The sequence below is a fragment of the Mastacembelus armatus genome, chromosome 15 (assembly GCF_900324485.2).
Source record: "Mastacembelus armatus chromosome 15, fMasArm1.2, whole genome shotgun sequence".
Classification (NCBI taxonomy): Eukaryota; Metazoa; Chordata; class Actinopteri; order Synbranchiformes; family Mastacembelidae; genus Mastacembelus; species Mastacembelus armatus.
This window is the reverse complement of record NC_046647.1, coordinates 16,706,875-16,723,923: the sequence shown is the minus strand read 5'-3', so window position 1 is coordinate 16,723,923 and position 17,049 is coordinate 16,706,875. Positions and strand designations below refer to the sequence as shown.

General features: G+C 42.0%; 1 protein-coding gene across 3 annotated transcripts in view; it reads left to right on the top strand.

The window, feature by feature from the left end:
• dlg5a (discs, large homolog 5a (Drosophila)) overlaps positions 1–17,049 on the top strand; it is a 33,851-nt gene that overhangs the window by 14,198 nt on the left and 2,604 nt on the right. For 2 of the 3 annotated variants that reach the window (XR_003295809.1, XM_026308683.1), the window contains exons 8-31: positions 721–951; positions 1,268–1,452; positions 1,619–1,744; positions 2,590–2,722; positions 2,833–2,960; positions 3,046–3,221; positions 3,378–3,481; positions 4,592–4,684; positions 4,934–5,989; positions 6,516–6,636; positions 6,729–6,873; positions 7,192–7,325; positions 7,445–7,534; positions 8,259–8,427; positions 10,871–11,033; positions 11,828–11,961; positions 12,789–12,953; positions 13,079–13,262; positions 13,938–14,086; positions 14,791–14,961; positions 15,484–15,674; positions 15,781–15,924; positions 16,126–16,253; positions 16,491–16,600. Coding sequence is in view for 2 of the 3 variants with exons in the window: in XM_026308683.1 (XP_026164468.1) it covers positions 721–951; positions 1,268–1,452; positions 1,619–1,744; positions 2,590–2,722; positions 2,833–2,960; positions 3,046–3,221; positions 3,378–3,481; positions 4,592–4,684; positions 4,934–5,989; positions 6,516–6,636; positions 6,729–6,873; positions 7,192–7,325; positions 7,445–7,534; positions 8,259–8,427; positions 10,871–11,033; positions 11,828–11,961; positions 12,789–12,953; positions 13,079–13,262; positions 13,938–14,086; positions 14,791–14,961; positions 15,484–15,674; positions 15,781–15,924; positions 16,126–16,253; positions 16,491–16,600 (4,430 nt within the window). In the remaining variant the exon portion in view is untranslated. The remainder of the gene's footprint in view (positions 1–720; positions 952–1,267; positions 1,453–1,618; positions 1,745–2,589; positions 2,723–2,832; positions 2,961–3,045; positions 3,222–3,377; positions 3,482–4,591; positions 4,685–4,933; positions 5,990–6,515; positions 6,637–6,728; positions 6,874–7,191; positions 7,326–7,444; positions 7,535–8,258; positions 8,428–10,870; positions 11,034–11,827; positions 11,962–12,788; positions 12,954–13,078; positions 13,263–13,937; positions 14,087–14,790; positions 14,962–15,483; positions 15,675–15,780; positions 15,925–16,125; positions 16,254–16,490; positions 16,601–17,049) is intronic. The other variant, XM_026308684.1, reaches the window with a different exon arrangement.

Below are 17,049 nucleotides of genomic sequence, written 5' to 3'. Positions count from 1 at the left end.
TAAATATATATTTCACAAAAACACTATTAAATAATCTCAAACAATTTGAATAATATCAAGTGTTCACTGATGACATGATCCTTAAACTTTTGATTACCAAATTATATATTTATTATATAATGTCATATTGTATGCACAAGACATTGACCTACCAGGACCAATAAGCATATTTTCTAACACTGGTTTAATCCAGCCTGACTATATGCCATGACTATTTCTTGGATGGGCCCAGTTGCTAGGTAAACAGTGGAGACTCCAGTTTATAAAAATATAGGAATAAAACTGTCATCATTACTCTTCACTTGGCTTCCCAAGAAACCTGCTGTTTTACTGACAGTTACTGAACAGATAGATGATCCAGTAGTATGTCCACCCTATCCCTCAAAACCTATAAATGTCAGCTTAAACTCTTTCCCCTGAGAATTTAATATCAAGCTGTCAGGTTTTTAGTGAGTGCATTCATGACCTGGGCCAAACTCCTTTTTTGCAGGCAGTGGATCAAAGACCATTTTCACCCAGGACAGTGCACAAAAATAGTTCAGTTCCACCGCCTCCTTTTTGAAGAATATTTCTGAACACTTTGGTTGACAGACAAAAGAGATTCATGACTAGTGTTGGATAACTCTGCACTGGCCCTTGAATAATTCTTTTTTTTCATGCATTAATGAGTCAGTGTTGTGTTGCCCTCATTCTGTTGAGCTCCTTTTGTTCTGCAAACAGGAGCTGAACTCGTCACTAGTGGACCGTGATAGGGCCATCTGTGAGAGGAATGAGCTACTGGAGAAGTACTGCCATGAGGTGAAGGACAAGGCCGAGGCCCAGAAGGAGCTGAGCCAGGCCTGCAAAGACATCGAGACAGTCCGGGAGGAGCGGGACGTGGCCCGCAAGGAGAGGACTGAGGCCATCATTCAAAGGGATCAGCTGCTCCGAGAGTATTATCAGGCCAGACAGGTAACAGGCACGCCTCACCTTAGATATAATGGTGTAAAGTTAAATGTTAGACGTGATAAAGAGCTTAGTGCATCCAGGGAGCTCTTAGTTGGTGGATTAAAGTACGTTGGTGCCTTGACCCTTACAGGGATTTAGGTCACACCTCTGTCTGCTTTTAGATGGCCCTCTTGACAGTCCTGATGGTCATGTACTTGAATGAAAAGAGAAGCTGTGATTTCTTTGAACGTCATGCACCAGGAGAATCTCAACATTATCTGCTTAGAACATTTCAGTCATTTAGAGCACACTAATTCAAATATACTCACTATGTTCTTAGAAACAAGACTCAGCAACTCTGGACATGGAACGAGCCAATAAAGAGATTGAGATGCTTAGGAAACAGTACGAGGCCATGTCCCAGGAACTGAAGGAGGCCACACAGGAAGCTGAGGTGGCCAAATGTCGACGGGACTGGGCTTTTCAAGAGAGGGACAAAATAGTGGCAGAGAGAGAGAGTATAAGGTCAGTGTGTGAATTGGTTTGTCAAAGAGTTCTGACAGAGCTGGAGGGTTTGTATGGTGTCATAGATCTTATAGAACCACCTGCTTCTCCCAATACACACCACTTTTTCATTGTTATATTTATTTATTTTTTTATTTATTTCCCCATCTCTGCTCTCCATCCACAGGACTCTGTGTGATAACCTACGGCGGGAAAGAGACCGGGCAGTCAGTGATCTGGCTGATGCCCTGCGTAATCTGGATGATATGAGGAAACAGAAGAACGATGCATTGCGAGAACTCAAAGAACTCAAGTGAGCCCTCAACATGGTTCTAAAACTTCAATTACGATGAAAATGATAGGAGACGCTCATATTTGCAGCACAAGGAAAATCCTTCTGGATTTGAATGAGCACAATGCAACATTGCTTTTACTCAGCCAACAATGGGCCCCATACTGTGTTTGTCTGTAGAAGCCAAGCTGTTGTGCTCAGTGTGTGGCTGGGTGTAAGCTGTGATATTCTGCCTTCAGAGACCTCACTGAGCTCAGCTGTTTGTCTGGCGCCAATTCCACATGCCCCGATTAAAAGTGTAATCCCGAAAAGCATCAGTGTTTTGGTTTCTCACTGTCTCAACTTCCCTGCACAGGACAGTGTTTATGCTGCATGTAAAACTGCCCTCTGCTGGCTAAAGTGTATATGACAGCCATTTCCAGTCAAAGCACTACAGAGTATTCTGTGACTTTGAGAGTTTCTTTGTCTATCCTTGGTGAAGAGCAATGTATGACTAGGGTTTTAATGTCACAGCTAGGGTAGCTGTGCCATGCCTCAGTAGGACTCTGTATCTTACTAACAGTTGGGCATTGTATGCATTCTGTTCTTAGCTTTCTTATGAGTAAATTTGATATCCTAAACCACAGAACAGGAGGTATTTTCCAGTGTGAGAGAGGACATAGAAGATGACAGAAAGCTGTAAGAAGTTCAGGTCCACATAAAAAGAAGTTCAGAGTGTCTTACTTCCTAACTTTCTGCATGTTATTTTATTCCTATAGATACAAACCCAGACTGGTTGTGTGCAATTCTTTCTTTTGGTTGTCTCTGTCCATCCATCCTCAAGTGATTGACCTTTGACTCTGTGTGTGATGTCTCCCTTTGTTAAGGGAGAAGATGGAGAGCCAATTGGAGAAGGAAGCCCGGTTCTGTCAGCTAATGGCCCACAGCTCTCACGACTCAGCCATCGACACAGACTCCCTGGAGTGGGAGACAGAGGTGGTAGAGTTTGAGAAAGACAGGGTAAGAGCAGTGCTCAGTTCTTATAACTGAGAGTGATTTGGTGCCATGATAATGAAAAAGCTTGTCAAAATGAATGGATTTATTGACATTTTATATTATTGCCTTTACAGGATGACATGGATTTGAAGGCACTTGGATTTGATATTGCTGAGGGGGTAAATGATCCATATTTACCAGGAGATTGTGGAATATTTGTTACAAGGGTGGACAAAGGAAGTATTGCAGATGGAAGGTTAAGGTATAAACCTCAATATGCTATCATGTTTATTTTCTGAATGTATAGTTTATTGAACCTCTCATGATTCATTCTCTTATGTTTCCAGAGTGAATGATTGGTTATTGAAGATTAATGACATTGACCTGACCAATAAGGACAGGAAGCAGGTGGTGAAAGCTGTCCTTAATGGTGCAGGACTGATAAACATGGTGGTGCGAAGAAGGAAGTCTCTGGGAGGAAGGCTCGTCACGCCTGTTCACATCAACCTCGTGGGGCACAAAGGTATATTAGTTTGCACAAATATTTAGCTTGCTTGTCAGTAGATTTAAATGTTTTGTCTTTGTCACATTACTAAGCCTCATGAAAGTTTATGTGTCTGTGTTATTTCCTGTTTTTTTTTTTTTTTATTAATCACTATATTTCTCTTCTATATCTCAGACAGTGGTATTGGTCTGGAGAGTGGGGTGTTTGTCACTGCTATCGCCCAGGGCAGCCCAGCCGCCAGAGAAGGTTCTCTGACAGTAGGGGACAGATTGATCGCTGTGAGTCATTGTCAGCGTTTATGAAATCCTGTTTTATTTATTTTTTTATACTGCCTTTCTCCACACTGCTGCTCGTACAGGTCTCTTTAGATTTCTAAAACCAGCCCCTAATCCATTCCAGTATCTGCACTCAAATCCAGATAAGGTGGGATTTGGTTGAGTATGTGAAGCAGCAGGAGGAGAAAAGTCTCCTATTTTTGATTAAATCCTCAAAGCCTTGCCGCTCTAGAGGGCTAGGTGGAGCTGTCTTCACACGGAGCTGCAGTATAGTCACATAGGGAATTTAGAGAAAAGTCCAAACTAGAAGTATGCATATCCATTTCTCTTTCTGAAAAGTGACCTTGTCTCTTGTGCTAATCTACCAGTAAGCATTACCTTTGAATCTCAGAGCACTTAGATTTCTCAGCTCACCATTTAACAGCATAGCAGTCTCCTCCATGTAGCCAGGGAACTGATATACCAGATGATAGCTCAGCTGCAACCACAATTAGCAATGGTAAGTACAGATGATGCCTTAAGAGATCTTAATCGTGGAAGAGTATCGTATTTGCTATGTCCCCTTGTGGATGTTAATCACATTAGTGTATCAGGTTATGTATAGCTTATTAAATGCTTAATTGCATTTGCATTTGCTGAATCTCTAATGAAATATGCATGGGATCCAACTGAATGTCAGCAACTGAACTCCATGGCTCTGAGGTGTTTCTTTCACCTGCTTAATACAAGATGTTCCAGGTTAAAGCAGAAAGTCCTTCTTGAACTTATTTTATGATAAATTTTAGTTATAATATATTACCTATTTTACTCTCAAATATTGCTGTAAAAATCCTCTCAAGTTGAGCCTATTGTGATGGAAATGTGTGGACTCCGTTGTGGAGGATTTTTGCTGACCTAGATTGTGGAATCTCCACTACAGTGAGGTGAAGCACATTTCGGGCCCCAGACTCGTATGTTCAGGAAATATGTCACCTGTATGTGTTTGTAGATGTATGTCTATTTTAGCAACACTGCCACCCAAGACATATACATATAGTATCTGAAAGACTAATGTGCATTGCTTTAGTGTTGAAGGACCTGTCCTTGTTTCCAATGTCTTTCTCTGCTCCCCAGATAAATGGCATTGCTCTGGATAACAAATCTGTGACAGAGTGTGAGGCTCTGTTGAGGAGCTGCAGGGACTCTCTCAGCCTGTCTCTCATGAAGGTGGGGCACACTTATCTCACTTTCTGAGCTCCTTTTCTACTTCACTTACGGTGAACATCTTCAAGCACTTTTTTTCTTGATTTTTTTTTTTTTCTTTTTTTTTTTTCCATGGCCTACATAACATTTTTACTTTAACTGTATGGTTTATGAGAACTGAATTACCTAGTGCATTATTATTATTTTGCCTGTGTACAATTTAAAACACTTGGTCTGTTTATTTGGTGTTGTTAATATTTCATGTCTTCACAGTTCTTCCCTCACAGCACATCAGGCCAGAACATCTTTGAGAGCCTACGTGAGTCGTCAGAGAAATCCAATGGCCGAATTCACCTGTCAGAGATTCACTCCCGGAACAGCCGCAACCTCAAACACAACAGCTCGACACAGACTGACATCTTCTGCCCTGATGTTGGAAGCACCAGCACAAGTAGCATCTCTGGGGAGAGGAGGAAGGTTAGAGGTGAATCTGATGAGATGTATGGCGACATCAGCAAGCCGTTCTCCTCAGGTTCCCTCCTTGCCACTAGCCTTCGGCCAGCATCTGACTTAGGCTCTGGTCGCTATGGGCCTAGTGCTTTCCAAGAGTGCTGTCCTTACACAAAGGCGCCTTCCTCGTTACCTTTTGAACCTGTCTCTATCTCAGACTGCATCACATTAGAGACAAGCCTGGAGAAGAAGCACAGTGGGGGCACCTGGCCCAAGATGATAGTGGGAAGTATGTCAGTGGCTCCGGATAACACCAGTCCAGTCACAGCAGCAGCCCAGCTGTCCATCTACAAATCACCCAAACAGCGAAAGTCTATCTTCGACCCAGAAACTTTCAAACGCCCTGAAACACCATCCTCTAAGATGGAGTACATGGCAGCCAATCAGATTGCAGCAGTAGCTGCTGCTGCTGTTGCAGCTTCCCATTCCCCACAGCCTTCAAAGTCAGAGTCTCTCTCTTCCTCATCCACCCCTACCCCAACCCCACCAACACCACCCACACGCAATGACTCCTTTAAGTTCAAACACAAACATCAAAGCAGCTCTGCCTCTGACTGCACAATCACCTCAGATGGCAAGGGAGAGGCTGTCATCTCAATGGCAGCAGGAGAGAGCAGAGAGAGGAGTGAGCGAGAAAGGGACAGAAATGGAAACCACTACTTCCTGGACGGAAAGGTCCTGACCTCTAGGAAGTCATGTGATGAGGACATTGGCCGAACCAGAGGGGAGGAGCCAGAGGTGAAGAGGCCACGCCCTAAATCTGCCCCGGCCCTTCGGCGTAGGATGACTCCACAGACCATCACTCTTCCCACCTTCCAAGTGAGTCCATTAAAGACCTCAAAACTAGATCTGTGTGATGCACTTGCTTCTGAAATGTTCTCCTCTTAAAAAATATTCTCTAATAAAGAGATGAGAACATGACACATTTGAGAAGTGTTTCAAAAAGATTCTAAATGGAAACCGACATCTTAAATCACCCCTATGGGCCAAAACAACTATTTTGTAATATAATTTACAACCCCATGAGAGCCTCTGGGACTTGCTCCTTAGGTGGTGTGTCAGCACGATTGATGCATCTACTCTGGTGCAGCTACCAAACCCAGGAGCTGAGTCAGTTCCTGGAGCTAAGACAGAGATGCCTGGCTGGCTACCTCTTCAGGCCCTGAAGCATGCAGGAGAATGCAGTGGGAATAAATGTTCACTTTTGCTATTGTTCAGACTCTCATTTTTCTTATATAGCACTTTTCTCAAGCAAAAGGTAGAGGATTTCTCCCAAGATATAACAGTTTGTTTCCCTGCAGGGAAAATATTAAGTGTTTTTTTTTTTTTTCCTCATTCATCACAGAGCTACTCTAATGATGAGCATTCACCAGAACCTAGGGACCTACTGCGGTCCTCCCCTAGCCGCTCCCATAGACACAGCGTTGGCTTCGTCCCCACGGTCTACAATGGCACCCTACCTCCTAGTGAGTCTCTCAAATGCTTACAGAAACACACTCCCACTATAATCACTGATCCCCCTCCTCTTTAACATGGCAGTGTGTTTATGCTCTGTCAGATTCAGCACACCGGGGACTGGCCCCTTGTCCTGCTGTGACTGCCGTGATGAGGAATCCAGTGTACACTGTGCGCAGTCACCGTCTTCATACCAGCAACTGTCCATCTGTCGCCTCCCAGATATGTCACCAGCACACCCATACCAGGTTACTTCCTGTCCACACTCAGTTTCCTTGATCCTTGGTTTTAAACCAACACTTGAGATCGCAAGTTTGTTAATTGTCGTGTCAGTTATAGGGCCAGTTATGATGATTCATATATTTAAATTGGCCTGTTTCCCAAAAGGCAGAATCACATGATTCAGTTCAGCCCATCAATTTAATTACTTGTCTTCAGTATTTAAATAATACTGAAGTAACATCATTTATACACTGTGTATATACACATATATATGTGTGTGTGTGTGTGTGTGTGTGTGTGTGTGTGTGTGTGTGTGTGTGTGTGTGTTCGTTCTGTCTGTGTAGTCCACAACACCAGGGTCGCCTGAGTCTGGACCTGAGCCAACAGAAGCGTACGAGCGACTACTCTGAATCTTCATCATCACGCAGCAGCAGAGTTTCACACGGTACAAACTCACTGCCCTCCAGTGCACGGCTCGGTCAGTCTGACACGCACGCACGCACATGTACACGTAAAGGTCACAGACACCATGTCCCTTTCTGTTTTCAGAAATTATGTCACGGCATTGATTTCTGAATCATCTCATCCCTCCGCCAGGTTCTTCCAATAATGTGCACTACCGCACAGAGAGGATCAAAATCCCTTCCACTCCCCGGTACCCCCGCTCCATGCTGGGATCAGACAGAGGTATTGAGCTCATTATTGAAAACACAATGGACTAAATCAATTCATGAAAACACTTAAGAGCTCCAAATAAGTCATAATATACTCTCTTAACTCTTATTTCCCAACCCCTGGGCCTGATGCAACTTAGTCGGGCTTTCTGAGTCGTAATATCTTGTTTAAGGTTTTTAATTGAGGTCTAACAGCACCAGTAGAAAAACATGAGACATCTTAAATGTTATTCTCATATCTGGACGTCTCATTTAAACACTCATATCAGTCTGTTATGATCATGCGTGTCAGAAGTTTAAAACATGTTGGAACCTTCCAGTCTCTGCAGCTTTTGGCTACCACCAAAAAAAAATGTCACTTTTATCTCTTCTGCACAAGGTGGTAATGTGCATCCTGAGTGGTCAGATTGTGTTCACCAAAAAAAAAAAAATGTTTTAAGGTATGAATAATCTCCAGACAATATAAAGATATGATTACTCACACTTCCTCCTCCTGATTAGAAACATATTTTTTACATTAAGTGTGAAACAATATGTTTGGAGGCTGCTGAGTGGCAGCTCAGGTATCAGTATCCTTTTCAGCAATGATGTGGTATTTTCGGATGTGGGACAAGTGAATGATTTGTTTACTGTCCTTTTATAAATGCTCTTTGAATCACAAAATTGTTTGAAGTTGCAGTTGTAATCACATTTCATGTGAGTACCAGAAATGTACTTTCCTCTGTCTCCATATGCAGGCTCCCTCTCACACTCAGAGTGTAGCAGTCCCAGTCTCATCACACCTCCACAGTCGCCAATGAATCTGGAGACTTCCTCGTTTGCCAGCAGTCAATCACAAGGCTCCATTTCTACTCTACCTCGGATCTCAGTCAGTCCTGTGCCAATAGGGGAGCGCAGGAAAGACAGGTATGACGGAAACAAGTGTTCACAGATGAAAAGCACCAAAAATCAAGTGCAGATGACCAGCTGAAATGTCTACAAATGAGCTTTTTGACAAATTCCTGATCTAGCATGTAAAATTGCATATCATGGTTGATTTGTTTAGAGTATGAATCAGATGATTGTTATTGATGTCTCTTTGATCAGTGTGGCCTGCTGTAGGACTGAGATACTGAGAAAATAGTGTATGATGATAAAGATCAGTTTAGAACTGGGTACAATATGGCCCACGTCTACCCTTAAAGATCCTCCTAGGCTATTTCAAAAAGTGTTGCCAGGCAACAGGTCTATCATGGTCAGAACTGTGAAATCCCTCATTGAAATTCAGATTTAAATCCTTTTAAAACCAGTTTTATAGTTTTATGGAAGTCTCCTGCTGTTTCCAAATAGCAAGCACCAATGTGCTGATGATTATTTTATTTTTTTCTCCAGCATTTGTTTTCAACTTTGCATCGCTGAGAGCTCTGTCTTTTACACTGTTACTGTCTCTATATGATATCTGTCCTCCATTCTCCTCTCTATCTTCCTCCTGCCTCTCTGTAACGTTCCGCTTCCAGATCTCTTTACCGTAACCGATCTTTTCTAAGGATTCCTCTGGCTGCAAGGCCGAGGTTCTCCTCTCTCAGGAGCCTCAGGTTTGTTTTCCTCACAGTGATACAAACAAGGGAATGTCCCCCACCCTTCTCCCCCAAATTCACGTTGTTCACATGCTTCAGTGCATGTGGGCAGATGTTGGAGCAGAAAAGTCTTGTGCAGTTTACCTGCACTAAATGGAATGCAAAAAGAGATACTGTGATTATTTTCACCAACAGAAAGAACATGGTTTTCATTTTCAGATTTGCATGCAACAGTACTGTATATAATTTGTGCCCTGAGACACAAAGAAGCCCTGATTAGCTTCATTTTGTGAATTTCAGATGTTCAGAATTATGTTTATATGTCTTCACTTATCACCCTCTGTCTTGGAATAACCACCTGAATCTCAGACACTGCATGCAATGTCCATACCCTATGATGACGATAGGGTCACTACGCATGTGTGTTTTTTGGCCTTAAGCCAAGTCACCCCTTAGTATGTTATGCAATGGAATTATTATTATTATAATTTTTTAACCTCAAACTTCTGGGTCATGGTCTTGTTTGTACACCACCACCACCACTCTGTTTGCCCCCGTCTCTGGCTGCTAATCCATTCCTTTTATCTGCCTTCATAGGATTGTAATCCATGTCCAAAGCCAACTTGTTGCAAAGACTCACAAAGTTCACGCAAATCTCCTTCATGTAAAAGGATTTTAGTTGCCTGTGCTTTCATGTTGTTGTACTCTGCCTCTGAACTCTAAACCTGCCCAGGTTCTTCAGTACGCCAGGCATAAATTGTTGCTCTAAAGAGATGATCAATTTACAGACCTGGGGAGAAGTCGAAACTCGGCTTCAAACTTAGGATTTGTGTTGAAAATGTTGTTGATCTTAGAATTTTGTCCTGATATAATTTTGTATACAGTGGCAAGAAAACATAAGAGACTGCTTTGGAATGATTTACATTTAAAATATGGTCAGATCTTCATCTATGTTATAATTATAAACAACCACCATCAGTATTATGTCAGAATATATCATTTCAAACATTCACAGTGTAGGTTGGAAAAAGTATGTTTACCCCTCGGCTAATGACACTAACAAAAGCTAGTCACACAAACTTTTTGAGTTTACTCTTCAGAAGAGACATCTGTCTCAGAGAAAAGTGATCCCAGAAGACTTAAAATCAAGACTAGTTCATTTGCATAAAGCTGGAAAGGGTTATCAAGTATTTTCAAATAGTTTAGATATTCTTCAGTTCACAGTTAGAGAAATGATGTCTAAATGGAGATGTTTTAGTACTATGCCTACATTCCCTACAGGAGTGTGCCCAGCTAATATAACTCCCAAGTCATAATGCAGAATGCTCAGTGAGGTAGAAAGAAGGCCAGAGTAACAGCTAAAGGCTTAAAAGAATCCCACCACCAAACATCCTGTCCTCCTTATTTCCTCCTGGCCATTGACATTATTGCTGCCAAAGGAAGTTTGACCTTTTCCACCAGCACTGTGAATGTTTAATGGGTATGTGCAATAAAGACATGAAAGGTTCTAATCATCTGTGTTATCAAATACCTTGTGTTTGTCTATACAGTGTTAGATGAAGCTCAGATCACATTTTATGACCAATTAATGTAGAAAACCATGTCATTCTCAAGATGTTATATGCTTTTTCTTGCCACTGTAAAAATAACTCTCCAGAGGTCCAAACAAATTGGTCAGCCCAGGTGTAAAAATGTTGCCTCACCGTTTACCCTCTCAACTTTCTCCTCTGTGGTGTTTTGGAACTACTTTTCTTTGATGCTATTCATTCGCGCATCTTCCTTTTTCCTTGCAGGCCATATTTGGAGGAACCCCGAAATGTCATTGTGCACAAAGGTGCAGAGCCCCTGGGCATCTCTATTGTCAGTGGGGAGAATGGAGGAATCTTTGTGTCTAAAGTCACTGGAGGTAGCATCGCCCACCAAGCAGGACTGGAATACGGAGACCAGTTACTGGAGGTATGAGCAACTTACTCGTAAAGGTTATAACGTCTAACAGTATAAACAGGAATGGAAAATTAGAGGCCTGTTAGTTAGCACCGCAGTAAGGGAGCACTCTAGTACTGATGCCATTAATATACAGTTTCTTCAAAAGCTCAGTCGGTTTACTGCCTACCATTCATTTATATTATACATCTTCACTTACTGGAGACTGTATTCATTAGTGCTGTCACAGTTCCCATAAATTTAATATTTAATGAAATGCATTGACTCAAAGGTCATTTTGCTTCATGTAAAATTGCTGCACAAGCTGAAATTCTGTTACAGTGTCACATTAAGTGGGTGTATACTGTACTTGAGGATGGTACAGTTTGAATAGTTAAAAGGAAAAAAAAAAACGGAGTAATCTTTAGTAGCTAAAGCTCAGTGAGATGACATGAATACAAATGTTCATCTCAGTGTTGGCAAGATGACAACCCCCCCAAATCTGTACCTCTTTAAAACAACCATGATGTTCTGTGCCATCATGTTCATTTAAAAATTAATATGCATCTGACTTTATATAACCACAGCTAAGCATGCATTGCATCTGCACTCCTGAATTCTAAGAGAAATAATGGCTGTCTGGTGTCTTTCCAGAACAAAGAGTATGTGCTATTTTTAAGGCTGAAAATGGGTTTAAAACTATTCTCCTGTCAACTCTCATGATCATCTTCACCAAGCACTATCAATGACTGTGCACCTACTGTGGTCATATCTCTGTTCTTTTAATAGTAACATCTCTCCTAATCACACTTTGCTTCCTTTATCAGTACAATGGCATCAACTTGCGGAATGCTACAGAGCAGCAAGCGCGTCTCATCATCGGCCAGCAGTGCGACACCATCACCATTATGGCCCAGTACAACCCACACATGTACCAGCTCGGCAACCACTCTCGCTCCAGGTAATGCTGTTTTTTATGATTCTGTGTCCCAGGTGTGCTGGTTGGATGATTCCTGACTCGGTTCCAGTAAATGTATCAGTTTCAGAACAACATGGGTATTTATATTTATATATCCAGGTGTTCTCTAACTGAACTTATAGTTTTTGAAGCAGTATGGCCAGATGATACATTTTGATGATTGTTGGGTTCATTCAATTATCAAGAAAATACAAGACACGGCTCCTATATGTCTATGAAGTTTTACTTGCAAGGGAGCATGTACACAATACAAGCGATTCTGCAAATGCTCAAAAGTGGAGGGAGGCTCAAGGTTCACATTGGTAAAATGAGGAAGCTACTTCTATTAACATGAGACATGAATGCTTTCTTTACATGAATAACATTCTGTGGCTGTCTGACAGTTGTCACGTACAAGAGGTGCGATGCATTCTGAGAACAGCTTTGAGTCTTCGAACAGCTTTCTTTTATTGAGGTTAAATGAAGTTCTCTATTCTAGCAAAAGGTCAAGCTTAATCATTTTTCTTACAATGATATTTACACTTTTCTAGCTGAATGGGCATAAAAGAGGCTCTGAAACAGCAGTTGTTCACCCAAGTGTTTAATGTAAAGATGTGATTAACCCTGTAGCTTTTCTCCTTTTACATATTCTCAGAATGTGTACACTACGACTGTGATTGTAACATGAATATGTACATTGAGCAACTTAAAAATGTCACAGGTTTTAATTTACTTGAAAGAGAACAACAGTACTTTGTTTTTAAGTATGTTAAACCTAAGGCCTTGTGTAATGTAATTTTATTTTAATTTTATTCCCTTTATTGGTTCAGCTCCCGTCTGGAGCCGGTCAGTACTCAGTCGACTCCCCAGGGAAGCGGCGCCGCCACCCCTGACAATCACTCCACCATTGATACACTCAGCGAGCAGGATGAGGGCACACTCACTCCCTCATCCAAGCAGACCACCCCCACTACCAGCCCCAACAGTTTCATCAGGTAAACATTCACATAAACATTAACAAAAGGTCCATAATGAGGTGTGTGTAAAAGAAATGCTTAGTCTTTGCCACACCATTAGGACTTTACAGTATGTCTGTAACTGGCCTTTTGTTCTCCTCCAGAATGCCGTCTGAGGGCAGCAGGAAGGCGGGTGAGCCACGGCTTGTGACGGTACGCAGGCCTGGGGTGGAGGTGGGAGTCACACTCTGCGGGGGGAACTTGCGGGGCGTCTACATAGAAAGCCTGGATGAGGACAGTCCTGCTGCAAGTCCTGAAGGGCTACTTCCTGGGGACCTCATTCTAGAGGTATGAATTTAAATGTATAGGCACACACAGCCTGTGTTTGGAGACTTCCACATACTGCACAAGCTCTTCAGCCAAAGACCAATACACTGTGCGAACAGTGATTTTAAATAGGGTTTTGCTTTGTCATGTTTACAGTTCTGGAAAGATGGATCTTTTTAAATAGGAGTTTTAGTCAATTTTACAATGTTTTCTATTAAACAGATGTAGGTATTAAAGACTTTGCTGTTGCAGCATCAAACTTTAGAACTAGCATTTCTTTTTCCCTGCCCGTCATTGTTTTTTTATTGATCACCTCCTCACCTGCCTTCTTTCCCACTCCACCACACCAGTGATATATCCAGCGCACTGCAAACTCATAATAGACAATTCCTGTCATGCTCCTATTTAGCTCTCAGGCACAAAGGGCTTGCTATCCAGATTGTCATGTAGTTTTATTGTCAGGCCGCACAGCATCAGCCTGTCTTTCAATCTCCCATAATGTGTTTGTTTTCCTCCCCTATATGTGGTGCAAATCAAAGTTGCAACACTTTAATTCAGCTGAAAATTGGAGTAAATGTTTCTAGTGGACCCTTCACCGGCATGGCAAATGATTTCACAGATGAGTGTAAACACCCACCAAATTACTCTGCTCTTCACCTTGAGTTTTTCTTTTTTCTTTCACTTCTTGTCCTTCAGTACAACTCGGTGAATATGAAGAATAAGACAGCAGAAGAGGTGTATGTTGAGATGCTGAAGCCAGCAGAGACAGTCACATTCAAGGTACACCATCGACCAGATGACTTCAGCTTGATCAAAGATGTTCCCGGAGATGGCTTTTATATTAGGTATGTGAATATATACATATATTAAGCGTGATAACTGATAACTGTAGTGTTCTGCTCTGAACAACAACAACCAAGCCATTTTTTTTTTCTCCAGCCAGCCTCATCTGTGTGCATGTAGCTATATATAGAACCACCACTGGAGTGCCCCTTGGACAAACTTTCTCATCTAACCAATTATTTATTATTGTGCGACTGCTATGGTGCTAATCACACCACAACTATAGATTATCTAATCACTGCACACCAGACCAAGCACAGCATCCATTTTAGTGCTTAGTATTTTCCAGGTCATTACAAACACATTGAATATGAATGGAAAATTAAGCACTAAAATAGTCGTGTTTTATTGTCGGGGGTCTGTCGGGGCAGGTTGCCACAGCTGCCGCAGTCACTTGTCATATAGGCAAGTGGTGTCATCTGCAGTAAATACACTCAGCCTGCCTGGCTGTTACAGATAGGCTACTTGAGAATGACTTACGAGGCTTCAAGAGAAGACAAACAAGGCTTATAGTGTCAATAGAGAAACACTCTACACTTTATTTCTTACCCTCCTTCTGTCTTTTATTCTTTATCTTGTTTTCTTTGCACCTTTCTTGTCTGTTACCTCACCTCCTCTCGCTTTATCATTTTAATGCTCCTTCACTTCCTCATGCTACTCTGCTCTTCTTAACCCCCCATCTATCTTTGTCTCTCCCTCCCAACAGAGCACTTTACGACAGGGTGGGGGAGGCCGAGGGAGACCTCAGTTTTAAGAAGGATGACATCCTGTATGTGGATGAGTCTTTACCAAAGGGCAGCTTTGGGACCTGGATGGCCTGGCAGCTAGATGAGAACGCACAGAAGATTCAGAGGGGGCAGATCCCCAGCAAGTACATGTGAGTGGAGAATGCAGTGCTTGGTTACACACATGCATTTTTGAGCTAGTGGACAGTTTGTAACAGCTGTTACAATCCATGTAGGAATCATATCTTATGTCCCCTCTCTTCTCTTCTCTTCTCTTGTCTTCTCTCTTCTTATGTTTTAAGCTGTGCTTTTGCAATCATTGCAAGGCAATGTTCTCTTTTTATTGTGTGTCTCTGTAGTTATGCATTAATGTTGCAAACATATTTCTGCACATTTGTTAGTTAGCTGATACAATAATTCTAATTGTGGTTTTGTGCTTACCTGAAGCAAGTAACCAATAAAGATTTAATATTCAACCAACTTCGAATCTCGGAACTACACACCCAAATATAATCGTTGCTCTAACAAAAAGCAATCTACACACATCAGAATGTTACAATGTCAAAATCCCTCCCTCAAACAGAAAAGAAAGTTCTATTTTTATACAATCATACTTTTTCTGTATGAATCTTCTCTTAAATGTATGTGTCTGTGTGTCTGTGTGTGTGTTGTAGGATGGACCAAGAGTTTTACCGCAGACACAGCGTGACAGAAATGAAGGAAGACTCCAGTAAGACTCTCTCTGCAGCAGCCCGCAGATCCTTCTTCAGGAGGAAACAGAAACACAAACGCAGCAGCTCCAAAGACAGCAAAGAGATGGTGGCACTTGACACCATCAGCACAGACTCTATCCCCTTCCTTGACGGTGAGAAGAGATGTTTATATTTTTCAGATCGAAAATAGCAGCAAACATCACAATGACGTCACGAAAAGCTTCGGTGATTAATTGATCTGTGTTGTCTTTGTGTCAGACTCCGTGAGCCTGGCGTACCAGCGGGTCCAGAAAGTAGAGTGCACCTCTCCCCGGCCGGTGCTCATCCTGGGGCCGCTCACTGATCCTGTTAAGGAGATGCTCGTCAAAGAGTCTCCTGGGAAGTTCTGCAGATGTGTACTTGGTAAATTCACCTCATCAAGATGCTTCAGTCCTGTAATCCAGGGCAATAAATTGTGCATCTACTTTTTTAGTAGTTGGATAATTCTACATCAAAAATAAGAAAATGGATGGTTGGTTTACATCATAGGATTTGTTACACCACACTTTAAGGGGCACCCATGATTACTCCAGCTTTCTTTAACTCTTTCTGTCTTATCTGCAGAGGTGATGAAGGCATCCCAGCAAGCCATTGAGCGGGGCGTCAAAGACTGCCTCTTCATTGACTACAAGCGCAGGAGTGGTCATTTTGATGTGACCACTGTTGCTTCTATAAAGGAAATAGCAGATAAGGTATAAGTCAGTGCTTTTCTTTATCATCAGATTTTATCATGGAAGGTAAAGTGGCTCCTATTGGTTTTTAACCTCTATGTTTGCTCAAGATAAGCTATCGCTATTGCAACACTTTCATCTCAGATGCAGATGAGTGAAGAGTTCATGACAGCAAGTAGTAATCCTTCTAAACCCTTTTGAAACTGTGTATTGAATTAGTTCTTCTGTTGAAGTGATGTTTTCTATTTTTGGACACAGGGCTGTCACTGTTTGCTCGACATTGCACCGCACGCCATCGAAAGGCTCCACAGCGTTCACATCTATCCAATTGTTGTCTTCGTTCGCTACAAAAACGCCAAGCAGATCAAGTATGTAGCAACCAGTTCTCTACCCTCAGTTGTTGGTTTCATTGAGCCACATACACAAATCTGAGCTCAGTGCACCGATGGTCCTCAGGCAGTCTAGTCCTATAGCAGCATAACTAAGCCCAAACTATACTTTGTCAAAAAGGAAGGTTTTAAGTCTGGCCTTAAAAGTACAGTACAATACAGTATAGTACAGTGTGTGTGTGTGTGTGTATGATAGATAGATGGATGGAGTAGGATAAGCCTACCCACTTTCCATCCCACCATGACCCCTTTGGTGTGCTTGTCAAAGCACCCCACTCCACCTCACACATTTGCATAATCCCAAACAGCTGGTGGAACATGTCTGTCTGTGTGTGTGTCTGTTTTTTTTTTTTTTTCCTTTTTAAAAGCAAGTGCATTATTCCTTCTTCACTTGTTTTATGTTATAAATGTCTGCTAACGATCAGACA